Source organism: Nelumbo nucifera, chromosome 1 (genome assembly GCF_055504915.1).
Source record: "Nelumbo nucifera cultivar China Antique chromosome 1, China Antique-T2T, whole genome shotgun sequence".
Lineage (NCBI taxonomy): Eukaryota > Viridiplantae > Streptophyta > Magnoliopsida > Proteales > Nelumbonaceae > Nelumbo > Nelumbo nucifera.
Window position 1 is genome coordinate 164294367 of NC_142649.1, and position 26041 is coordinate 164320407.

Genomic DNA, 26041 nt, shown 5'->3' on the forward strand with positions numbered 1-26041 from the left:
ATGTACATCTGTATATTTGTAATTATGAATTGCATTCCTAATTAATGAAAAATTGGACTTTTTTTTCTTGTCTCATTTGTATTCATTGATAAAGCAATTTTTTCATCACGAAAATCAATGCAAATTAAGTTTTCACCACTTTCCTTTTACCCTAATTCTCTCTTATAGAGTGGGGAGTCTGGGGACCACATTATCTGAGATCTGACTTACGGTTTCAATATTCTCAAATGAACAACCTTCTTCCTATCTTTATTCTCTTTCACATGGAGAGGACATTTATCATTTTACTTCCCGTTTTACACATCATAGGCAAATAAAACAAAGTAAAACTTGAAGCAAAAGTAAACGTGAATTTAGGTTCAACCCATTTTGCAGACCTATGCATTTACACCAATATAAATGAGATTTGCATGACAACAGTTTAAAAAAAGGCTTAGGTTCTATTAATTTGTTTGTAGTGCAAGTTTGAATCAGATATAAATATTACACTTAATTCAGTTTTGCATCTTCGAAATCATGATTTGCACTCTGCCTAATTCAAAATCTGTATTTATTGTTTCATTTGCATCCATTGGTAGTACAAATCTTGTATTCCAAAAATTGATGAAAAACTTGCATCACTTTCCTTTTAACCCAATTCTCTCTTGTATAAAATGAGGACTACATCATTTTGCTTCCTACTTTTGTTATTCTTTTCCAAATGGTGGGGACTACACCATTCTACTTCCTGTTTTACTTCTCAAAAACAAATATGACAAAACCAAAACTAAAGCAAAAATAGTGAATCAGAATATCTATTTACACTTCCATGCATTTACACGAGTGCAATTGAAGTTTACATTGCAGACAAATTGAGTCTTAAGCTGCATTTGGTTGTAGTGCAATTTTATTTACATTAGTGCAAATGTATGGGAGTGTAAATGAAAAAAATGCAAATACTTATTTAATTTTGTTTTGAGTTTTGCTTTATTCTTCTTCATTTGTATTGCAATCAAACAAAATAAGTTAACATTCGAGACAAAAATAGGTCAGAATTTATACTCGAATCATTTGCACTACTATAATTTCACATCAGTGCAAATTTATTTACATTGCACCAACACACAGCTTTAGTAAAATAATTGTAGTGGTGGTTCCTTTCTGTTCTTTCCTCAAGCAAGTAAGACCATTTTTAATTCTCATGTATCATGATTACCTCTTTCTATTTTATAGTTAGATGTAGGGTGGCAACTTCTGACCCAATTCACTTGACACACTCAAACCCACTCACCCCACTTATAATCCACCCAAACCCAGCCGATTCACCCACTTGTATCTCACCCAAACCCACCCATTTTAATATGGATCAAGTAAAATGGATATAACATGATCTAAAACACATCAACTTGTGACACAGCCAAAAGAGAATAGATTATTTCACATTTTAAATTAGTTTTGAAAAGAAAAAAAAATTGACACCAAAAGAAAGAGTATGTAGAAACAACATGGTTGAAACAGTGAAGTATATTGTGATAAATCGTTGTAAAAAAAGCATTTAAATTGAAAAAAAATTCTAGGTTATGAAAGTACCCATAACATAATTTATATCAATCTCACAAAATTAAGGAGAAAACCGTTTGTCGTCACCCTAGGGAAATTGGGCCTAATATAGCTTTTGGTAGGAGTTAATAACATAGGTGATAGGACATAGATGGAACTAGGTTAGCATTCCTTGAAGGAAGCAAACCAGTAATCACGGCCACCTCAAGGACCCAGAGGTCTCCTATGTGGGACTCGGGGACCGCCACGAGACGAGCCCATCCCTCAGTCTCAGATATCTCGTGCCCGCAGCCGCAGGGGTTATGATGTCATTCCATCCAAACACTACCCTTGAACAAATAAAAAAAGAGAAGAAAAATCAAGACCGGGATCGCCGGTTCGCCCCGAGAAATCCACGAGAAAACGGGGATGTAGATGCTCAAGCGTCAAGCCGCATGCGAAATCCATCCCTGATTTATTGCAGCCCCTATGCATGCACGCATTCCCTTATTGCCATGCGACGGTTAAAAAATAAAAATTCAAAAAAATTTATAAAACCCAAAATAACAAGAAATCCCTGTCGGCCTTAACAAAGACCATCTAACCCGCTATAAATATCCCCTACTTGCCTCCTTTTCCACACCCTCCATCCCGCTCTCTCCCTTCTCTTTTACTCTTTTCCCTCTCGCTATCTCTGAACTTCTTCGAGGGTGTAGTTTTTCCTTTTCAGGCAAACCTCGTTTTCTTAGGCGGAGAATGGCGGTGGATACTCTGCACCTGCGTAAGGAGGGCATCGCCGGCGTTCAGAAGGAGCCCGTGGCAGTTGTGCCGGTTAAGGAGACTCATTTCAGAGGCGTGCGTAAGCGTCCGTGGGGAAGGTTCGCTGCGGAGATACGCGATCCGTGGAAGAAGACTAGGAAATGGCTGGGAACCTTCGACACCGCGGAGGAGGCGGCCAGAGCTTATGACGAGGCCGCCAGGAATCTCCGAGGGCCGAAGGCTAAGACTAACTTTGGCTGCGGAGGTGTCGCCACCTCTGCTGCTTCTTCCACTACGTTCCAGAAGCATCTTCAGCAGTGGCGGAGTGCCTATGTCGCCTCCGGTGAACGGAATGTGTTTCATCAGGCCGGAGGTCCGGCGGGGATGCCGTCGGTTTCGGAATTTCCCGGTTATAAGTTTGAGGCTGTGGAGGTGTTGATGAGGAGCGAACAGGAAAAGAAGGCAATAAAAGAGGAGAAGAAGCCTTTGTCCTTCGATCTCAACCTCCCACCCCCTCTCTTCTGATCTGACGGCTTTAATTTGGTCTGTGGAGAGATTTTAACGTGTTACCGCCGGGAAAGGTCTCATTGTCGTCGAAGATTCCGGCACCGTCTTTTTTACAGCTTTTGACCTTTGTTGTTTCATCTTTCGCCCTCCGGGATTTGGATCTAATTTCCTTTTTATGTACAGATGAAGGAATCTTGATATGCGATCAGAGGAAGCAAGAAAAATTTTAACCGAAGATCTTTGCGTTTGTAGTTGTGCATTTCTGCTACTTGTTACTTTCTAACGTCTCTAACCACACTCGATCGATGTTCTCTGACTCGTTTGTCCACGAAAGTCATGTACAGTGGCGTCTAATTGTAGTAGTACCTTCACTGATGGTTGGTCTGAACGATCCCTCGTCGGTTCGGTCATGGACGAGTCGAAATAGCTTCTTTTCTTTAGAATATTAGCATGCTTTATCAAGGTCTCAAAGCATCAATTTAAATTTCGTTCAATATTTAAGAGTACTAATTGCTCATGAAAGAAACTGTCTCAAGAGCAGTCTTAATTCTTAAATCTGAATGTTTGGTTCAAATGACAGTAATAGCCCCGAGATTTTCAAGAATGACAGAAAATGCCAAACTTATCCGAGGCAGGAGGGGGGGGAGGGAGGGAGGGAGGCAGGCAGGCAACCCAGTGTCTAAAAAGAAAAGCCGAGCGGCAAAAGCGCCGTACGCGGACGGAAAAATAGAAAAGGTGGGGCAGCAGAAAGATTAGGGGGGAATTGGGATCTGCTCCTTACAAAGCGCGCCTCACATCGACCGCACAGCCACATCCCAATATTAATGGGAACATCTCCCATAAAAATAAATTCAGGGACGGAAGATTCCGATGTGCGGCCAGGACATGTGAGGCGTGCATTGTGATAGCAGATCCGGGTGAAAGCGGGGCCCACAGTTGGTGAGAGAAAGAACCAAACGTGGCGGCATAAAGTGGCAGAAGGAATCGAGGAGGTGAGTTTCTGACATGCGGCGCCCACCAGCCGTAAGGTTTCGGCCATTCGCTTTACCGGCGCATTTGGGTCCCACCTCCAAGACCACACGGTCAAAGCCCATGCTCCGCTCCTTTTTGTGTTTACCCTTTGACTGTAACGTCTTACTTACTCCCCCACCTCCGCCCTCTTTCTCTCTCTCTCTCTGCTGATGTCTCCTTACTTACCCTTCTCAATTTTTACACGACGCGAAGACGCAAGCCAGATACGATGCACTCGTGTGTGAGCTCAGGGGATGGCGTGGGCGTGTGGCATGGCGGGAAGTTCTTCTCGGGTCGGTTTCAGATACAATCCGGTTGCCCAGAGACACTGATAAATGGGTCCTAATATGGAGAGGAAAGAAAAATCAAGTCGAAATGATGAAAAGGAGTAGTGTATTTTTGCCGCATTCATTTAGAGGGTGGAAAACAAGTTCAATTACAACTTTTAGAAAGCTCCGAATGTAATGCAGAGATCACATGGCTAGCTGGCTGTTGTGCGGTCAGACCCTTAGGTTAGGTGGGCCGGACTAACCTCTAGATAAAGTGATCGGGGGCCTTAAGACGCAGGCTGAATTGTTGGTTTTTGCATCTATCCACAGGGTAAAAGAAAGCTACTTTCATTTTTGTGAGTCCAAACGAAGAACGGAAAAACGAAGCGGCCCAAACGATCTCCTGCCGGCTGCCGCAAATATGACAAGGATCCTCTGACTGATTTTGGTACGACAGGATAGAATCAACAAGAGAGAGAGAGATAAGCTATGGTGGGGTTGCAGACATGAATCCAGTCCAATTGCCCAACCATCACGCTAACCCCACTTTGTTTATATTTGCTTATAGATTGTGTTGAAGGTCCCACAGAAACTATCCACCGCTGGGTTGGTGTTCGGTCTACCCAAACCGAGCCAAACCAAACCAGCAGCGCCTTCACCTTTGGTCGGTTTGAAGTCCGAGGGTTAATGAAGAGGATACTCTACAGCTGGAACCCTGAACTGCTGAACAGCACAAGCATACTCAAGTTATTTTTATCTGAGGCAAATTATGAGCTGTGTGCGAGCTAGCGGCCTTCCGACGACGGTAGGTACGCCTTCTGTTCTACATCAGAGGTCGTCGTCGTCGTCGTCATCCTCCTCCTCGGTCTTTTCACTCGCAAATCTCAAAGATCATCCAATGGTTTAGATGCCGCCCAGTAAATGTAAAAAAATAAGTGTTGGGTCCCACAAGAGCCAACGCAGTCTGATAGAATAATAGCAACCGTTGAATGGTAGTGTGATTGTACAGATTGTGGATCAGGGGATATGCACGTGTATGAGCCCGGTTGCAGGGACCACGGACCTGCTGGGTCCGGACTCCATTGTGTGTGTTGCAGTTGCAGGGAGGGTACGTACAGTGAGTCTTTTATAAACTAAAAAAATTAAAAAGAAAGGGAAAATATTTTGACAAGAAATTTCCACCCAAGGACATAGCGAGAAAATTACTCGTCGGAAAATTGCCGACAACGGAGTATGTGGGAATCCTGATTGGTTGGCGGTCACGCCCCATTGAAGTTGACGTGGTGAGTGGCCTCGGGAGTCGGAACAAACACTCTCCTCCTCCTCTCTCTAATCTTTTAATAATATACTACAAGCGTACAATAGCAGATGCGGTCAGTTTTTGTAGTAGATCTGTAGATGAGATCATGCGATGGTAAGCCACGTTGAATCTGCACGTGTAAAGTATAAGTAAGAGAGCGCCTTCTTTATTTCTTTTTCTTTACTTTCGGCCGTCCGACTATTCTCTTTGATCTCTCATCTCATCTCGTTTTCGTCTGTGAGCAGTTGCACAGTTGCACTGCCCAACCATCACTTTCCGTGGGACCAGTCACTCACGTGCGATCACTGTCTCGTCTCGTGTATGCACATTGCGCACCCTCGTCAGTAATCCCCACAGCGAATAAATGCATGGATGGAATGGAAACGGAATGGGTGGAGGATTCAGGATGGTATGTGGATGGGGATGTGAATATGTGATGTGATGTGATGTCATGATCGCCTCCTTATGGACATCTATACTACCCAAATGTAGTTATGTACGGGGCGAAGATCGGCGAGAGCTTGATTCCTGAGAGAGGGAAAGAGAAAACGAAAGTCCAACTCCGTTCTTTTGATCTGATCCAACAAAGGGAGAGAGAAAAATATCCAACGGTTCAGATCGTGCAGAGTGTCGATAGTACCAAACTGGTGTATTTATGGAATTGGTGCAACATATTAGTAAATGTTTTTGGTTGATTCTGGCAATAAAAAGCTAGACATGACTTGATTTTCCTTGTCAGAAATCAAAAGTCAGAAATGGCATTGAAATGTTGTTTGCTCCATAAGAGTTCGAGTTCAATCGAGTTGGATCGGCTCTGCCCCAACAAAGTATGATAGTCGAGTTGGTCCCTGTTCCTCAACCACTCTCCGGATCAAAACCTTGGGCTTTCTCCCGTTTCGAGCTCTTGTTGGTGGTACAGGTCCATACAGTAGAAACATCTAACTTATCTAATATCCAGGCTGAGACGAGCCCGGCACCAACTAGATTCAATGTGTACTTTGGCCAATGACAGTGTTGGGTTGTCAATTGGCTTCTGTTGGAAGTGTCGTGGCCTGTAAGGGACCTTTATATGTACGAAACACTGATGTGTTATGTGTATTTATAATTCATTATAGAACCCGTTATATACGTTTGTATGATTAACGGGTCCAAAAAGAGGAAGACAGCGTCACCATGTTATTAATAGAGTTCAAATCACCCCCCTCCTAATGATAATACTAGAAAGGATAATCTCTTGTACTTGACAAAGACCCCCTATACTTTGTTTTGTGACAAAGATACCCCTCAACTATGATCGTAAGACAAGGATCTCCTTCTATTCAAAAAGACCCTTACAATATTTTTTAATCCTTATTTTATCCTTATAAATACTGTTCATCTTTCCGACCTTCTTTCACATTTCTTTCTCTCTCCTTCTTTCTGCTCTCTCTCTCTCCCTCCCTTGATATCGCTTTTCATCCTTGTGGAGGTATCAGGCCCTCGAGATCATAATATAACGATCAGTATCGACTGGTGATGAAAATCTCCCCCCTTTCGCTTTTTCGATGAGGGACCGTCTACGGTGGTGAAAATGAAGCAACCCAAATGGACAAAAAGGAGATCCAGAGCGACGAATTTGCTAAAGAAGGAACGAACAAATAGTGGCCATTGCTACGCAGGGAGCTGGAGCTCTGAAAGGGCCATCAACAAGTTGTTGTCGGAACAACGGAACAATGCTCAGAGAGAAAGAAGAGATGAAGGGTTAGAAATAGTGGAAGAAGAGTAGTCTAAGGAAAAATGAAAACAGAGACTGTTGAGGTGGGGGCCATGGAATGGAAGAATAAAGTGGAGAGTCGGTGCAACGCAAGCTCCGTATTTCCCCCCTCCCTCATCCCATCCCCTTTTTTAAGATGGTTATCTGAAATTTCCCAGACATTATTATAAGACACGTTGAAGGAATTTTTCTTCTTTTTGTTTTTTCCTCTGTAAATATATAAGAATTAAGGAGTAGAAGATTGACAAGACACAGACTCTGTAACGGTGTCACTTTTATTCACCTTCAATCCGAGGGCTGTACTTCCTTGCACCGTTCAAGTAGCGGTAAAGAGGTTGAGGGAGAAGATTGCCAAGAAGACTTAGAGGGAGTTCGAGGTCGAGGTTAACACCCTGGGCAAGATTTGTCACCCCAATCTCTTGGCACTGAGGGCATATATATTATTTGGGACCTAAAGGAGAAAAGCTTCTCGTCTTTGATTTCATGTCTAAAGGGAGTCTTGCTGCCTTCTTTTATGGTAAGGTGATTCAAATCACTGTAGATGGTTCCCTTCCCAACTGAAAGGGGGAGGGGAAGGTTCTCTTTGACTCTCTACAAGAGATTACATATCTAATCGATACTGATCGTTATATTATGATGTTTGTTGCAGCTCGACGGCTTGATACCCCGACCGATTGGCAGAGAAGGATGAAAAGAGAGATAGGGAGAGAGAGAAAGCAGAGAGGGAGAAAGAGAAACAAAGGAAGGTGAGGGAAGATGAACAGTATCTATAATAGTAATATGGGGATAAAAAAATATTGTAACGGAGTTTTTAGACAGAAGGCTAACGGAAAGGGTTCTTTATCTTACGATCATAGTATAAGGGGGCTTTTGTCGCAAAAAAAAAGTACAAGGGGTTTTTGTCACAAACCCCATAGTACAGGGGGGTCTTTGTAATTTACCGTGATGATATCATTATGGGAAGATGTTCCTAATATGTGGCATGGATGTGCTGTGGAACGTTGTCTGATTACTGGTTTGAACGGTTTAACCGTTCGACTCAAACGACTGGCCTGTTCTGACAAAAAATAAAAAAATTGAAAAACGGTCAAAACCATTTGAACAATTAACGAGTCGGTTCAACAGATCAAAATTAACAGTTTTGGGAGATAACTGATTCCTGATTTTTTTATCTAACCATCCGGTCCGATCTGATTTTGAAAACCATAATTGTAGGGTCAATCTTGTATGACGCTGATTTAGTCTCTTGTTATTGTAAACGGGCTAGCCTGTGGGGTTAGAGTCGCATTATAGGACAAAAGAATGTGTATTTTATAAGGTCCCATTTGTGGTTGGTCCCGATGATAATACTAATGTAATAACTTCTCACAAATTATTACATGTATTGGGCTGTATATTTGATATTCTTGAACGGCTTGAGAGACCCCACAGGGACCGGAGGCCGGGAGGAAACTTTTTAGCTGTTTGGGAAAAACAATCTTGGATATCTGGGGCTGGGAGCTTCCTCCCCAATCCCCATCACACATTACTCTGTTCAGTCACTTATTTGTCCTTTTCACCAAAAGAAAGATTGGATGCAAAAATGCTTTTATAAATCTTTCAAACAGCTTTAGATTTTTTTCCCTAAGGTTGTGTTTGGAAACAACGCAAATAAGTGTGAATACAAATATGTAGAGTGTAAAACAGTTCATATAAATTGTAAAATTGGATTAGTTTTGCAGTGATAAATTTACCTTCTTACCAAATAGGCTTTTAGCTGTAATGGAAGCAAACATGAAGTTTAATAAAACATATGTTCTTTTTTTTAATCAAAAGCCTACTTGAATGCAAATTTACTTCTTTTTTTATTGGTGCTTATTATCAATGTAAATATGCATTGGTTTGTCATTTGTCAATGCATACATGTAATGTTGCCAATGTTACGAGCCTATTATGAACGTGGATAACATGCAAGCCTTGCATGGGCCCACGAACATTCTAACGGCTCCAAGGGAAGGCCAGTCAAAGCTATTAGACCCATTGTTATCTTTTTTACGTTAACTTTCAAATTGTAGATGCCTAAGGTGACTTTCTCGCCATTATCTCTTGTTAGTAGGAGCTAGTTTTTATCTGTGGAGTTGTTTTCAGTTGTGGGGGTGTAACTCGTTAAATACCCTTATTTTCTTTGAATGAACATCATCATTATCCAGCATTTAACTTATCTTAATTTGGGAGGCTTTTCTGAGTTGCCTCGAACTAACCTAGAAAATATTGGTTATCTTTTTGTCAAGATAGGGAAAATGAACCAAGAGCATCCTCTTGTAGACTCTCCAGTAACCTATTCCGGACAGTCTTCTCTCCTGCAAAGACCAATCACATGTTCAGTTACAACGGCTCGTAACAAGGTGGTATCAGAGCCGACGATGGATCCTAATCATGAGCGACGCCTCTCACAGATTGAAGGTGAGATGGGGTCCCTGATGGCTACCTAAGAACGGATGATGGAGGAGGTACGGGGAATGTTTGCTTCAATCGCCACAAGATTTGACAAGCTTGAGAACTCAAAGGCGCTAGAAGTTGGTGAGGCTTCCAATTCTCCATGCCGATCTGTTACTGATAGGAATAATGGAGTGGGGGTTATCCCCGCCCCTCTTGCTTGAAACTTGAAGCTTGAATTCCCAAGGTTCAATGGTAGTTAAGACCCAACTAGTTGGCTTTGTAGGGCTGAACAAATCTTCTTATGGCAAAGGGTACCCGAAGTGGAGAAGGTACTTACTGCATCAGTCCATCTTGAAGGTGATGCCCGGTTGTGGTTTCAGTTACTACAACAAGATCATGCTGATATGGGATGGCCCCAGTTCATGGAACAACTCCATCTACGATATGGTCCAACCAAATTTCTTCGGAGACCTCACCAAGCTGCGACAAATGGTTTCAGTACGAGATTACCAGGCACAATTTGAAAGGCTTCTCACTGGTGTGGGGAGAGTGACACCGGAGCAACAAGTAAGTTGTTTCATTAGTGGATTGAAAGACTCTATTAGATTTGATGTTCTTGCAGCTAGGCCCACTACCCTGTTAGAAGCAATTGGTTTGGCTCGTCTCTATGAAGCTAGAAATAACTCATGGAGGTGGTCCATGATTCCAGAGTCCAAGTCATCTCATTCCTTCAAAAGTTCAGCATCAACCCCCTCTACTCTCCCTGTTCGAAGATTGACCCCTACTGAGTTAAAGGAGCGGCATGACAAGGGACTTTGTTTCAACTGCAATGAGAAATTCAGTCCCGGTCACAGATGCAAGAAGTTTTTTGTGATAGAGAGTTGCTGGCAAGGAGATGGTGATATTGAGATGGAAATTGAAGGGGAGAGAGAATCTACCCATGATGAACTAGAAGTCTCGCTCCATGCTATTACGGGCCACACACCAGGGCGCATCATGAAGGTAAAAGGGAAGGTGGGAGGTGAAGAAGTAACTGCGTTGGTGGACTCGGGGAGCACCCATAATTTTCTCAGCACCAAGTTAGCACAACGAGTGGGCCTAAAACCCACTAAGGATGGTCAGTTCAAGGTTGCAGTAGTAAATGGCCAAACCTTGGTCAGCCCGGGTAAATGTTTTGCTGTTTCTTTGATGTTACAAGATGTTCCCTTACAGATTGACTTTTATTTGTTACCCATCGATGGATATGAGGTGATTTTAGGGACCCAATGGCTCTCTATTCTTGGTATCATCATGTGGGATTTCTTTCACTTTTGCATGAAATTCTGGGTTAATGGACGTGAAGTATTATTACAAGGGATACCACCCCTAGTTAGAAATTCCACACATAATCGGGTTATCAAGAAAAATCATTAAGGCATCTTGCTGCATTCCTTAGAAGGCCCATTAGGCCTTTCAGCTGAGCCCGACTCTCCTCAGATGCAAGAGCTACTAGCTACCTTTAAGACTTATTTGAAGAGCCTAGAAGCTTGCTCCCACTTAGAGCCCACAATCACAAAATCAGCCTTCTTTCTAGCATGGGGCCAATCCGCGTGAGACCCTACCACTACCCCCACTGTATAAGATTTGAAATTGAAAAAATAGTAGCTGAACTGCTAGCTACAGGCATGGTTCGGCCTAACAACAACCCATATTCATCTCTTGTACTACTTCTCGTCAAGAAGCATGATGGGTCTTGGAGGATGTGTGTAGATTACCGGGCACTCGGTCAGATCACCATTAAAGATAAGTTCCCTATTCCTACTGTTGATGAATTACTAGATGAGTTACATGGTGCATGTTATTTTTCTAAGCTAGACCTTCGCTCTGGATATCATCAAATTAGAATGCACCCCACTGATATGGCTAAGATTGCCTTCAGAACACATCAGGGGCATTATGAATTTTTAGTTATGCCTTTTGGGCTGACTAACGCACCCTCCACATTTCAGTCCCTTATGAATGAAATATTCTAGAATTGTTTACGAAAATTTGTTGTATTTTTTGATGATATTTTGGTTTATAGCTCTGATTGGGGCAAACATATGAGACTTCTGAAGCATGTATTCTCTATATTAAGAGCTCACTAGCTATCTGTCAAAAAAGAAAAGTATTTGTTTGGACAGATGCAGGTGAAGTATTTGGGGCACATTATTAGCGCTAAAGGAGTGGAGGTTGACCCCGAAAAGGTGAATGCTATGTTAAACTGGCCCAAGCTCAAATCTGCAAAAGCCCTTCGTGGACTTCTAAGACTTACAGGATACTACCGTAAGTTTGTGGAAGGCTATGGGAAAATTGCAAGACCATTGACTCAGATGCTTAAAAAGAACTCCTTTACATGGACTATAGCAGCTGAGGATGCATTTTGTCAAACTCAAAGAAGCAATGACACACTCTCCGATATTGGCCCTCCCAGATTTTTCTCAACCCTTTGTGGTGGAATGTGACGCCTCAGGAGTAGGCATAGGAGCGGTTCTGATGCAACATGGACGACCAATCTCTTAGATTAGTCAAGCTCTCCAAGAAAAGAACCTCTTGCTCTCTACTTATGAAAAGGAGGTATTGGCCCTAGTACTAGCTGTACAAAAGTGGCGACATTATTTGTTAGGGCACCGCTTCACTGTCCGTACAGATCAGAAGAGTATCAAATACCTGTGGAACCAACATATAACCACACCTGCCCAGCAACGTTGGTTATATAAGCTTACGGGGTTTGATTTTTGTATTGAATATAAAAAAGGAGCTGAGAACAAGGTGGCAGATGCATTATCCAGAAGATATGAAAGCGACAGTCAAAAAAATCTAAATGGGCCTGCTCTAATGGCACTAACACAGCCCATTCCCCATTGGATTTAAGCTGTCAAATCTGACCAGCTTGAGCATGCTCAAACATAATGCCTAATACATACGGCTATGTGAGCAAGAGAAGCTGTTCGGCCACAGGCTTACAGAGGAGGAGTATTATATTTCAAAGACCGAATTTACTTGGCTGAAGACTCTGAGCTGATTACACTCATAGTGGGCCAATTCCACAATGCTACTCATGAAGGGTACCTCAAAACCATTAATAGACTCAAAACAACTTTCTTCTGGAAAGTAATGAAGGCCCACGTGAAAAAGTTCATCATCAGAGAATGTACTATCTATCAATGTAATAAGCAAGAGTAAGTCAGACCAGCGGGGCTTCTCCAACCCCTACCAATTCCGAAGCATATATGGGTCGATGTCCCTATGGACTTTGTAGAGGGTCTACCCAGGTCCAATGGGAAAAGTACTATCCTGGTTGTAGTGGACCGCGTATCCAAATATGCCCACTTTGTCTCACTAGGCCATCCTTACACAGCCTATAAAGTGGCACAACTTTATTTTGATCATATTTTCAAACTTCATGGTATGCCCAAAACCATAGTATGTGATCGGAATCCCACATTCATGAGTTCATTCTGGAAGGAGTTGTTTGAATTGCAGGGAACAAGCTTCAACTTCACTTCAGCGTACCATCCCCAGTCAGACGGTCAAACAGAGGTAACCAATAGAACTTTGGAGATGTACTTAAGGTGTTTTGTAGACTCTCAACCTAACACATGGGCTAAATGGTCAGCTTGGGCTGAGTTTTGTTACAACAAAAGCTATCATTCATCTATTCGGCGCACACCATTTGAAGTTGTATATGGTAAGCCAGCTCCCTCACTGATCCCATATGTACCAGGAACAATTGCACATGCTTCAGTTGAAGAGGCCCTGCTCCAACGTGATCAGACGTTGCTAGAGCTTAAAACTCACCTCCGTAAGGCCCATGACAGGATGAAGAAAGTCTATGGTAGTAAACATAGAGATATACAATTTCAAGTGGGAGAGTGGATGTACTTGAAGTTACAACCATACAAACAAAAATCAGTGGCTACAAGAAGGAATATGAAATTGGCATCAAAATTATATGGGCCTCTTCAAATCATAGGCCGAGTGGGCCCAGTCGCATACAAATTACTACTGCCTTAAGGGTCAAGAATCCATAATATATTTCATGTGTCCCTACTCAAGAAGCATCTAGGGTCCCATAGTTCTCCCTAGTCGAAATTACCCCATAATCTACCACTGGAAGAGGAATATCATCCATACCCTCAAACAATGATTATCGAAGGGTCAGGCGAGGCAATCAAGAAGTTCTTATTCATTGGCATGGATTATCACCGACTGAGGCTACTTGGGAACCAGTTGATCACATGAAGCAGCAATTTCCTAAATTTTCCCTTGAGAACAAGGGAAATAATCCTTAGGAGGGGAGAGTTGTTACGAGCCTACTATGAACGTGGATAACATGCAAGCCTTGCATGGGCCCACGAACATTCTAACGGCTCCAAGGGAAGACCAGTCAAAGCTGTTAGGCCCATTGTTATCTTTTTTACGTTAACTTTCAAATTGTAGATGCCTAAGGCGACTTTCTCACCATTATCTCTTGTTAGTAGGAGCTAGTGTTTATCTGTGGAGCTGTTTTCAGTTGTGGGGGTGTAACTTGTTAAATACCCTTATTTTCTTTGAATGAACATCATCATTATCCAACATTTAACTTATCTTAATTTGTGAGGCTTTTCTGAGTTGCCTCGAACTAACCCAGAAAATATTGTTTATTTTCTTGCCAAGATAGGGAAGACGAACCGAGAGCATTCTCTTGTAGACTCTCTGGTAACCTATTCCGGACAATCTACTCTCCTGCAGAGACTAGTCACACATTCAGTTACAGCGGCTCGTAACAGCCAAATACAGGCAAAAGTGAACCAGAGTGCAAATTTATCCTGAACTAGGATTTACACTCCATTTGCATCGTTTCCAAACACAAGACTTAATTTGGTAAGAACATGAATACAAATATATACAATACAAACGTATACAAAATAATACAAAATATAAGGTGTTACACTCTACATATTTCTATTTATACTCCTATCAGACTGAGCCTTAAATTGCCATTTTTTTTTTCTAGAGGAATGAGTTAAGTGGGGTTAGTGAAAAGGTGCACAAGAGACCTACTAGAACAATGTAGAGAGCCTGCCTATTTGCAGTTTTTTCCTGCCATTGATGGCATATGGAATATACGAAAAATTAATTATTTTTACAATTTTTGGTCTTCTCTATGTTTTTTCTTGTTTGGGAAAATCAATAGATATACATGTAAAGTCTTGATAGTTTTGATAAGAGATCAGTGTATTCTTGCACTTTAAGCACCCAAACAAGTAATCTTTTGAAACATGAAGGATTACAAGAAAAAAATTGCAAATAAACATGACTTTCTTTCAAGGTTTTAAAAAATGATTCGAAAACGGAATCGTTTTGGCCACCAGTTTTTGGGTTGATGGTTCGACTGTCCGGTTCAAATGGATGGTCCATTCTAATAAAAAAATAAAAATAATTAAAAATAAAAACCAGCCAAAAACCGTTGAACGGATCAATGGATCGACTGCCCGGATCAATAGATCATTGACTGATTCAATAGTTTTTGGACAGGGACCGGGATTAGGGTAAAACAAAACTAATTGCCTAAACAGTTACCGGGCCGAACAGTCCAACCATCCAGGTCAATTAAAAAACCATGCTTTCTTCATTGCCTGGAGATCTAATGCTCAAACCCGCTTTGATTATAATCAATTTCAAGTGGACAAGACTTGAATATGAGATTCAAATCAAATTTGGATATAGGTGTATTCGATTTGATTCAATTGTCTGCAGCCTTAGAGGTTTGGTAGGTCTTGAGTGCGTGTTTTTTGGGTTTGCTCAAATTAGAGAGCATTCTACTCTCTTGTATCAATGACGGATGTGGCTAGAAAGCCTGGGCCTGATGCAGTGTAAACTTTTCAAATAAAGTATTCAACTAGCATCCTCACAGAAAACATCATCATCGTCATCTAAGCCTTATCCAAACTAGAAACTTATCTAAATTAATTGTAACCATAAACAAGTGATTAATTGGATGGTTATTCCTGAAGAAAAGAAGCCGGATGTTTAGAGAGATGACCTTAAACCCCTAATCCTTGGAAGACTTGAAGGTTATGTTTGGTTTGATAGAAAATAAGAGACAAACAGAAAGTTGAGGAAAAAAAAAAATTTCTTAACTCAACTTTCTGTTTCTCTCATTTTTTATCAAAACACAGCCTGAAGCTAATAAGACACAGAGATGACCATAAAGAATGATCTTGAATAAGAGATCTGTTTGGTTCAATATGGAATGCACTTTTATCAGATTGTTGCAAATTTTGCTGCAGAAGTTGAAATTCCCAAGAAATGGTATTTGAAGAATTCAAAAAATCAGCCTCATCAGTTACACTCGATAAAATTCATCTAGAGATGCTCCTCCTCACCACACTCATCCTGCACCCATATCAAACCCAGTGAAAGATGAATGAAGAAGAAGACAGATTAATGAAATATTTTTAGGGATGAAGAGATACCACCCGTAACTGTGGGCAACAGGTTTCCTTCTTCCATGTCATGATCTTTCTGGTTCAGTCACCCATCTCATAGGTTTTTTCCAAGTCCACTTTGCATTTATTTCCAGCATCTCTGGTTCTCTCCTTTTTATCACGATAGATGCATTGGCAATCAAAACCTCATTGCGAAGGAAAAAAATGTTGCAACAAAATTCTTTAGGACTCATTCATTTTTCAGGAAGTTAGTTACTTATCCAAGTAAATGCAGTAACCTGGGTAAGTGTTTTCACCTGGGTAAGTAAATCTATTCATGTTCTTTTATTTTCCAGTTAAATAAGATAATGATCATTTTGGCCATAAAAATCCATTATTAAAAGGAACAATTTTGTCTCATCCAGGTGTTAGCAACTTTCTAAGTGATACATTATTAAAAGGGAAATAAATTTTTCAATGACCACACATAAATGTAAAAAAAAAAGTGTAGGTACATAGTGGGAGAAGAGAGAGAGGATGACGGCTGTTGAGGATAGTGGGAGAAGAGAGGAGAGAAGGGAGTTGCTTCCTTGTGAGAAACCCTAGGCCAAAATTATTATTGTGTTGTCCCCCCTAAGGAAGAATTGCTCTCCCTTTTATAGAGAGAAAGTCAAGGCTATAAAGAAAGTAGTTCTTTCCTATTAGGAAATAAGATCTTTTGTTAGGAAAGGAGATATTTCCTTTTGTTTGACTATTAAGGGAGCATTATTAGAGAATCATTTTCCTTTCGAATTCTCTCTGTATGTGACCCTTTTATACTGTCGTGGCACGTATGATGTCATCATTCGGCGGGCGTGCTTTTATTAAACCCACGTGGCGTCTTATCACACGCGTAATTTAAAGATGGACATGTAACCGACATTTATTCCTAGTACTTTGTGATTCTGTGGTTCTGTAATGATCTCGGGTTTATTGCAACTCTACACGCGTCCAAAGTTCATCGCAAATCCGCGTGTGTCATATGGATCATCGCAGATTCACACGTGTCTAAGCTTTATCACAAGTTTATGCATGTCTAAGGTTCATCGCGAGCTGTTTTGAGTATGAGTTCAATGCAGATTTGCGATGCCTTATGAACTCATTGCAAACGTGCGATGGGTTATGGATTCATCGCATACATCCGTATAGTGTTGGTTTGACACCCTCTGTACTCTAATGGTCTTAGTAACCATTATGTACCTACAAAAATAAAATGGATATCTTGGTCAATGGGAACCAAAATCTCATTGACTAAGTTTCCACCCCTCTCAAAATCTAGAAAAAGGAACGACCCATCGAAAAAAAACGAAAAAAAAGTGGTTCCAAAAGTTCTACTCTGCACAATGGATTTGAGCTTGTAAAGTGGGAGAGCCTAATATTGTCCCTTTTAATTCACATTTAGTAATTTACATGAGAATAATTAAGATTATTCCAATTCAAATGTACATGTCACCCACCCAGGAAGCATATTTGGACACAGATATGCATTTCTAGTTCACAAGTAGGAGAAGGTAGGGAAACATCAGTGATTACAAAAAACAGTTCATGGAGATATACAGATTACACAGCATGTGATATGAAAAATATGTACACAAATGTATTAGGAAATGATCTTATAATAGCTTGCACAAACCCAGGAGAATGCAGAGGTCATCCAAACATATTTTTTCTACTTTTCTCGCCATTGTGAGATGGGGGTGGAACTCAGAATTGCAGATTAAGTCAATCAAATAATGACATAATTCTCAAAACCATAGTGATTTTGATTTGGTCTCAAAGAAATGAATGTGGTGTCAGTGTCTGAGAACATCCGTCTGAAAATCAAACTGAAAAAGTAGTATTCCTCTAAGTCCTTCAGCATAGGCAACTGTTTGAACCGTAAGCCTTACTATGGAGACTTGAAGGGCTCAGAGGAATAAACATATATAAACCAAGAGTGCTTTTGATTTGTTTTAGGACCGCAAAACAATAAAAACTATTTAGAACGCCTCCAAAAGCTTATTGGAACTGATGGGAGTTGAAGATAATGTCTTGGGCTTTAGCTGGACTAACAAATGGATGCATGCATTGGGCCGAGTTGGGTACACCCACTACGGTTCACATTCAGTTGTTCACTTTGGTAGTCCAAATTTGAAAATATTTTAACTAGTTTATGTGATGCCACTCAAAATCCAGGGCCAGAGCTAGACTGTAGGATTGTTTGGACCTTGGGGTTCAACTTCAACTGTTGAACTCACTCGGCCCGGCAATCCACCTTTGCAGTACGCATTCCCAATGCATTAGGTCTGAGTTCAAGTCAAAGCAAGTGAATAATTCCTTGACCCCTTCTCATATCCTCTTCACCCCACAGAAATAAATTAAGTATCCGTTTGGGAGTGCTGAATTGCAGCAGCTTTTGGCTTTCCAATGCAGGTCTTACACAGATAGCCTATCGGTTGTTTGTATGTGATGAAAAATCCAGAGGTCCCTAATCGGGCTGTGAATCAGTCATTTGATGGGCTATCTGCTTCCGCCTCTTTAAATGATTTGTCTGAGACATTTGAAAGCAGCTGAACCAATTTAGCTGAATCTTCAACTCAGTCCTCCCAAATGGACCCTAAATAGATACATAAACACTTTTTTTTAGATTAGGTTGGGTCTATCAACTTGGACTTCTGATATCTGGACTGAGATTGCAAAGTAACAAATAGGTCACACAACAACACAATAGTGGGTGAGTTAACACATATGGATATATGTTTTACCAAAAAAAAAAAAAAAAAACAATAATAACACACATATGGATATATAGAAAATTACTATACGGTGCTCCCGGTGACCCGGTGGTGGTGGTATTCTTTTAAGGCAACTCCTGAAGAGTTGCAGAGTAATTTGCCATGTCATGCTTACATCAGCAAACTATGTTGTTTGGTTGAGAAAGCTATAAAGACCGTGTTATATTTTCCTGGTTTCGGAACCATGTATTGTTGGTTCTAGAACTAGCAACTGTTATAGCGTCTGTTTGACATAGATGCTGTTAGTCCAGAAAATGGCAATACATCAGTGCCACGTTGGAAAAAATGGTGTTCCAGAAAATGTCTATTTGTTTGGAGCCATTTTTTCATAAAAAACGGTGCTCTAAGCCACATCTTGGAAATTGGGAAGGCGTGGCCTGGAGCAATGCCGAATTTGACGTTTCCTTGAGTTGCAGCTTGTTGCTGTCAACAGGGACATGACGTGTAGACCTGTTCATGGGCCGGGCCGGGCTTTTACTCACCATTAATGAAAATACGCTAGGCCCGAGCCCAAGCTCGGCCCGACCAACGGGCCTATAACTTGGGCCCGAGCCCGGCCCTGATAAAAAGCCCCAAGCCCGAGCCCGAGCCCGAAGCCCGACCTAATAAAAAAAATTACAATTTTTCCTATTCAAATTAGAATTAAAAATTCAAATGGTTTTTTTTCCTATTTAAATGAACAATGGGCCTACAAGATGGTTTTTCTCCATTTCTTTTACGTTTTAAAACACAGTTTTACATTCTTAAATAAAAAAATTTATTCAAATGGACATAATCACATAACCCATTTTAAGTCTAATTTTAGGTCGGGCCGGGCCGGGCTATTTTGACAAAACCCGAGCTTGGCTCGAATTTAAACCCGTGGGCCTATAAACATGTTCAAGCCCGTCCAGGGGCCGGGCCGGGGTGGGCCAGCCCGTCGAGCCACCCGACCCATGAACAGGTCTAATGATGTGGCACTGGATAACAGGTACCAATGCTGAAAATGTTTCCTGGAGCATTGGTACCAAATAGAAAACGTTGCTGTTGCTCCAGGAAACATCCTACCTGGCAGCAACGTTTCCAAACAAAAAAAAAAGACACCATTTTCTCAGAAAAGTGGTGCTGCATCTGCAGTACCGATGCCAAAGATATACATAAAGAATGCTGGTTCCCATTGATTCCATACTTCCACTGTGGCATATTCATTAATCAGATAAAATACAACCTACAAATTTATGACAATTGAGTTATAGAATACAAAAAAAAAAGAAAAAAGATTGATTGTTTTTTTTCCTCTTTTGTTTCAAGCCTAAAACATATGGGAAGGGCACTTAGTATTTACATGTCAAATAAAAAGATTAAAAATGAAAAGAAAAGTAAAAGAATAAATAGATTTTCTAGTAACATCAAAGCTATTACAAATTTTTGTGATGCTATGGTTATAGTAAAGTGTGAATGCAAAATACCCTAATATTTTAATTTGATCCCTCTTTAATGGTAAGAACATTAAATGTAATTTGAACAACCATTTTTCTCCTCATTCAAACCCCTTTCATCAAGTCTTAATATTTAAGGTATTAATTCCCATTAACATTCATTGAATCCTATTTTGACTAAAACGCCTCTATTTATGAATTTGGTCCATATCTAATTGTGAGGTCACAAAATGTAATTTACTACATTTCTCCTTATTCAATTCTCTATCATTAAGTCTCCTATTTAGAGTATTAACTCCAATTATTTTATAGACTCATGTATTAATTAGTCATATCAAAGGAAAATAAGTGTGTCAAAGAATATTTGTTTTTATTGATAACAGAAATAAAATATTAATTTAAAACCAATCAAAAAATGCAGTTGTTTTCTTGTTTGATGGCAAGTCAACAATTCAACCTTTTTATTAAATAATAAATTTGAAAATTAAAAAATATGAAAATACACAAAGGTATAGAAAATACAAAAAATATAAAAAAATATTTGAGCACATATCTAATATTATATATTTCATCATATTAAACAAAAACAAGTGTGGAAAACAAAAATAATTTATATAGACATAAAAATATATAAAAAATTCTAGAAACATATCATTTACTATCATCATAAAAAATTATCACGTACAAAGTGGCCACTCTCAGACTTCAACACGTTCTTATACTTGTCAGCTAGAGGTTTTATTGTTATTTATTGAACAATGGACGAACAAGATGGGAAACTTAGTTCATGTCAATGTTAAAAAGAAAAAGTGAAGTGAAAATGGGGTTGATTTTTCCTCCAATTGACAGGTCAATGTTTAAACCATCTGGGTCAACAATTAAACCCATAATGCCATCTGAAACGACCATACTAGGATCCGAGAGTAGTGGCACAGCAACAGCAACTATCCTGCAGTTGCAATAGTGGCATCAAGCCATCAACCGTGATAACAATGGGTCAGCATCAAGAGCTCACCAGTTTGGCCATCAGAGTCAATATACTTTTGACCAATAGTCTAAGTGTGGGCAGGTCATTGGTGGATTGCAAACTTTACTTAGATTTTCAATACGCATATTTGGAAACGGGGTGTTCTCTTTACGCAGTAATAGATGCACATTCTTCTTTTAACCCTCGACTTGTAGAAGATACATATGGAGCACTTTTGCCTGTAAGGGTCCATTTGGTTCATGGAAATAGGGGTCTCAAATTAAAGTCGAAAATGACGACCCATTCCAAATTTGGTTGGGCAGAGTGGGATTATGATTCCCATTTCTGGTAGAATGGCATTCCCCTCTAACCTCCCCACTTGGAATGAAAATATCCTTGAGAGTCACGTATATGTTATGGAATCCAATTTAATTCCCATTTGAAACAAACATGAGAGAGATAATAGACAGTTCCAATTCTGATTCAAGGGATTTTGAGCAGTAGGGATGGCATTCCTAGCCCAACTCAATAGCTTGACTCACAAATTTCTGAACTTAGGCCTAGGTAATAAACACAAGAAAAAATTTCGATACGGGGTAAATGAATACGTCATACATTTAATCCAATTGAAGCAGATCATAATGGAATGGATCAAATTGGGGTAAATCTGAACTCAATCCGATTAGTAAATACATCAGAGTTTATATTTGTGTAGGTTTAACTCGATATCAAAAACTAGCTCAAATTAAATGGATTGGTTTCGAATTCAAATAGGATGAAGATGAATTCATTTGCAACCCTGATAATCATCCTCTTTTGGGATTTAGATAATTGGACCTTGAAGTCCTGGATGATCTGGAAGGAAACTACGTTGAAAATGCCCATTCAGTGAAAAAAGAGCTTAAACGAGTCGAACTCAAGACTCGAAGGGGCTCAGGTCCATCACTTTGGAACAAAGTAAAACAGCCCGTCTCTTACAGATTCATTCAACTGTGAACTGCAATTAAGTCAACAAGTTGCAGTTGGTGCATGATCCAAGATACACAGAAGCTTTCAATCAAAAGGCAACAAGGACATGATATGAGCCACACAGGCACAGCGCCCATAACGTACGCATACTGAGTGCCAGACTACGGCACGATCCAACCAACATATACACAGAGATTCATTGACCGCTCCCATAATTTTTATCTGATTGCTCAGATTCTCAGACAACTTCCAAATGCACAAGTGTGGCAGCAAGCCAGCAGCTCAGAATCACCAGTACCAACTTGTAAAGATGATGGGACCGAGCATTAATTCTTGACTAATGGTAAGCTTTAAATGAGATGCAAATTGGTGTTGGTTGAGTGATCCCCTCCTCAAAAGTAAAGAATCTAAAGATTAAAATTCTTAACTACTACATAGCTACCATGCTAGACCTATTGTAACAGCTAAAAAAATGAATACATGCTCAAAATTTTTTTTGAGAGCGCCACTCTAAAGGTATTGCATTTGATTTAGAGACCCTCAACAGAATTTATGCTGTCACAGAAGAAGTTCACAGAATTTCCAACCCCTTTGTCCAGAATTTTTTACCTGCTTACCCAGAGAGGTCCAAAAGGCATGGGAAGCTTACTTTTGATTCCAGCAAAAAGCCTCCAGTATCTATAATCTCAATTTTGAACCACACATATTATATACAGGAGCAAGTCAAAACCAATCACAAAACCAGGTCTGGATGGATATGATTGGCAGGTTCTTGAGATGGTGATCTTCAGAAAACTCTGCTTCAAGTCTATGTGTGAGCAGATTGGGATAGAACTCTGGAGTGGTTATGCTCACCTTCATAAGTAACAATAAGCATTGAAGGATCTTCCAAGCATCTCTCTACATGCTTCCTTGCCGGGCAACCTCTCATGCTGCTACATTTATAATATCCCCTGCATAAGATCAAACAGCCCATGTGAGTTGAATGATTCCACCGCAAACCTGAAACACATACAATGTGCAACAACGCCAAGATTTGAAATCCCTCAGGTTTCATTTTTCTTTTCTTCTTGAGAAAAGCAACTGTTAATGCATCGGGCTTCATTATTATGTGACAACAGAAAACAGTTCCAAAAGTATCACCATGACTACTGAACAGTCTCATAGTTGACTGCTTCTCTAAGAATTACATCAGGACCTCCGTGAATTAGTTTATGCAAAACTAGTTTGTAAGAACTGGCAATTCAATTTGTCATCCAACAACACCCAACTGAACCAATTCCCAAAAAGACAATATTTGCCACTTTGTGCCAACAAGCATGAGATTGTGGACAGAAGGTTAGGTTTGTATCCAGTCCAGTCATCCCAAGACCCTGGATAGCTAGGACCAACATTATTAATGGCCCTTATAGGAACTAATTTTCTTCATTTCATAGCATGGCATTTTCCCTCAATCAAGATTCAAGATGAACATCTTTTCCCTATTGTTTCTGGTAGTAATTCCATCAAAATCTGTAAAGAGTTGTCAAGATCAAAAGGTAACACTAAAAACACACACATATGATGAACATGAAATTTAATGAGACATACCTATCATCTTCACCTAAAAACCAGATCCAACATATCCATCTAAACCAACTAGACAACTACAGCTTGAAATGGAAACTCATCAAACATGAAAAGTCACAATCATCCCAACAAACACAAGAGTTCATATCATTAACCATGTCATTCACAGGGAGGAAAAGAAAATGCGGACATACCTAGGGTGTGGAGAACCCTTGATTGGCTTCTGGCCGTACTTCCTCCATGAATACTCATCAGGAGGGATATCTGCAAGCTTGTTACTAATGGCGGGAACCTTGATAGATCTCTTCACCCTATGTTTCCTGAAATCATGTCCAGCAGTTTGTAATAAAACTCGATCAAGTAAAAATCAATTGGAAATACAAGGTACAAGATTAAATCTGACCTCCTCTTTGAGCAATGGCATCTGCCACTGCTTCCACATTTCACACTACCATCATCTCTACTAGAGCACCTCCTCTTCGTAATCGGTTGTGAGTTGCGATCAGAGGATTGCGGAGCCCCAATCAAATGGAAGGCCTTTCCATCCAAGTTGGCTACACTGCCATCCATGCTCAGAGATGAGATGAAAGATCTGTTTGAGGACATAGTGGGCGTACAACTAGAGTTATCAAACGTAAGATTTATGCCGCTGTTGCTCCTACGATACATCATATCAGCTTGGAATTTCATCTGTTGCTGCTGAAGCTGAAATCTTTGCTGCTGCTGATGCTGTTGTTGTTGTTGCTGCTGCTGGTGTTGGAGGAATTGATAGTGTGTTGGTGGTGTTTGTTGGGCAAGCTGGAGAGGATTCTTAGCAGCAGAACCAGTTTCAAGTGCTGGATTTTCCATAAATATTCTAGGGGGAAGTTGCATGGGATTCTTAGGTGCTGAAGCCACAGTAACCATCTCCTGAACTGGGCTTTCAAGAAAACTAGGTTGGAGAAGTTGCAGAGGCTTTGCTGAAGAACTTGAGTTATCTAAGAAGATCTTCAAGGGGAAAGAGGATTGACATTTCCTCAGCCTTCTGACTCTTGCATGACCCAAACCAGTACCGGCACTAAGGAGGGACACAACTCTCTTGAATTTGGACACAGCCTCACCTGTTTCCACCATTAAATTTCTGTACTGAACCGGATCTTGGGACTGAGATATAAGACTCAGGACCCTATGGCAGCTCTCTACAGCTGTTCTGTTGGCTTCCTCAACCTCCTCCATCCTTCCCCAACCCCCAAAACCAAAACCTAACGCTTAAAACCCTAGAAACCCAGAAGGGAAGTCATTACAAACTCCATAACCTACCTCCGATAGACAGATAAACAGAAACCCATTTTAAGAAAAAACAAAAACCCAGGTGGGCCGTGAGTTGTAACCATAAATTCCTTCAAAAATCTCGATTCATGGAAGGATTAAATTTCCATTTGAAGGCTGCAAGACAGTTACACAGGGAGGCGAAATGGAACCGGGTACATGGAAAATTAAGCAAGAAAATGAAAACCCATATGCAGATTAGACATCCAAACTTGATATTTTGCTACAACAGCGAAGAAACCAGAGGGAAACAAGAAGTCAGAAACAGACCTGGTTGGATTTTAGGTTGTGAAGCCCTAGACTCTTCAACCATGGCTTTGAGATTGGCAGGTGTGAAACGGAAGATCTTGCCCCCAAGAGAATTTACACAGCGAGCAAGAAAAGGAAAAGAAATTCCCATTCTTCTAATATTCAATTAATTAAAAACAATAATTAAAGAAGGAAAAAAAAAAAGATAGAGAGAGAAATAAGGGAGGAGAGTGTGCGCATTTAAATAACCTACGCACCACAACACACCAGAGAAGCCCAGAAACGAAACTGCCGTCTCTCTCTCTCTCTCCCCCTCTGGCACAGATCCGACGGTGGGTCCTACCAACTAGACTTCGTTATTCTTTTTTTCTCCCAACTTTATTATTTTATTATTCTAAATCTGCTTTTCTGTTCTCCAATTTCTCTCTCTCTTTTTTTTTTTAATTTTTATCTTATTGCTCTAGTGCTCGTCATCGTCAAAATGTCCGCCAAATGGTGGGGCCCACAATGACTCTGTCAGGTAATCTCAATTCTCAAGTAGCCGTTGCACCTATGAGGGCGAGTGATGTTATGACACGCGTCCGTGCACGTTAAGCCAGTTGAACACCTGTCCCGAGATTTTTTCTTTTAACCACACCCGAGATTTGTTGACTAGGCAGCTTTTGTGGCCCGATGATTTCGCGCCCAGCAAGGCAGCAAACGCTGTTCGCGCGGTGACCGACGGTGTGTGGGCCCCGCTTCCTCTGGAGTCTGACAAAATCGTTGACTTGATAGAGACCCCT

At 40.6% G+C, this 26041-nt stretch overlaps 2 protein-coding genes and 1 pseudogene across 7 annotated transcripts; 2 read left to right on the top strand and 1 right to left on the bottom strand.

Moving 5' to 3' along the window:
• The first annotated feature begins 2135 nt into the window (after nt 1-2135).
• On the top strand, nt 2136-3019 carry LOC104612420 (ethylene-responsive transcription factor 9 pseudogene; annotated as a pseudogene).
• A 415-nt stretch (nt 3020-3434) lies between these two features.
• On the top strand, nt 3435-14157 carry LOC109115838 (uncharacterized). 5 transcript variants are annotated; one of them, XR_002023512.2, is made up of 4 exons: nt 3435-7634; nt 7767-7863; nt 9388-10102; nt 10245-14155. XR_002023512.2 is itself a non-coding variant. In XM_019200272.2 (4 exons), exons 3-4 carry the CDS (start codon nt 9595-9597, stop codon nt 10946-10948), a joined length of 1224 nt encoding a protein of 407 aa, XP_019055817.2. In that variant the 5' UTR covers nt 3435-7634; nt 7767-7863; nt 9388-9594; the 3' UTR covers nt 10949-14157. The 5 variants fall into 5 exon arrangements, 4 of the variants coding, with proteins under 4 accessions (XP_019055817.2, XP_088751202.1, XP_019055818.2 ...); XM_019200272.2 differs by having other exon boundaries at nt 9388-9676; nt 9807-14157; XM_088895076.1 differs by having other exon boundaries at nt 9388-9676; nt 9846-14157.
• Nucleotides 14158-22505: 8348 nt separating this feature from the next.
• Nucleotides 22506-25474, bottom strand: WRKY21 (WRKY DNA-binding protein 21). Of its 2 annotated transcripts, XM_010279826.3 has the most exons (4): nt 25281-25471; nt 24106-25127; nt 23897-24022; nt 22506-23086 (listed from the first exon to the last, which is right to left on the bottom strand). In XM_010279826.3, the coding sequence occupies exons 2-4, from the start codon at nt 24915-24917 to the stop codon at nt 22942-22944; spliced, it is 1083 nt and encodes a 360-aa protein (XP_010278128.1). In that variant the 5' UTR covers nt 24918-25127; nt 25281-25471; the 3' UTR covers nt 22506-22941. The 2 variants fall into 2 exon arrangements, with proteins under 2 accessions (XP_010278128.1, XP_010278127.1); XM_010279825.3 differs by having other exon boundaries at nt 24106-25474.
• Between the last annotated feature and the right edge of the window lie 567 nt (nt 25475-26041).

What these genes read in the sequence shown, in the direction of transcription:
- LOC109115838 (XM_019200272.2), top strand. Translation starts at nt 9,595, where the DNA reads ATGATGGAGGAGGTACGGGGAATGTTTGCTTCAATCGCCACAAGATTT. An exon ending in CTCAAAGGCGCTAGAAGTTG is followed by an intron (nt 9,677 to 9,806) that starts GTGAGGCTTCCA and finishes AGACCCAACTAG; the next exon opens with TTGGCTTTGTAGGGCTGAAC.
- WRKY21 (XM_010279825.3), bottom strand. Translation starts at nt 24,917, where the DNA reads ATGGAGGAGGTTGAGGAAGCCAACAGAACAGCTGTAGAGAGCTGCCAT. An exon ending in TGCCATTGCTCAAAGAGGAG is followed by an intron (nt 24,023 to 24,105) that starts GTCAGATTTAAT and finishes ACATGATTTCAG; the next exon opens with GAAACATAGGGTGAAGAGAT. An exon ending in AAGGGTTCTCCACACCCTAG is followed by an intron (nt 23,087 to 23,896) that starts GTATGTCCGCAT and finishes GATCTTATGCAG; the next exon opens with GGGATATTATAAATGTAGCA.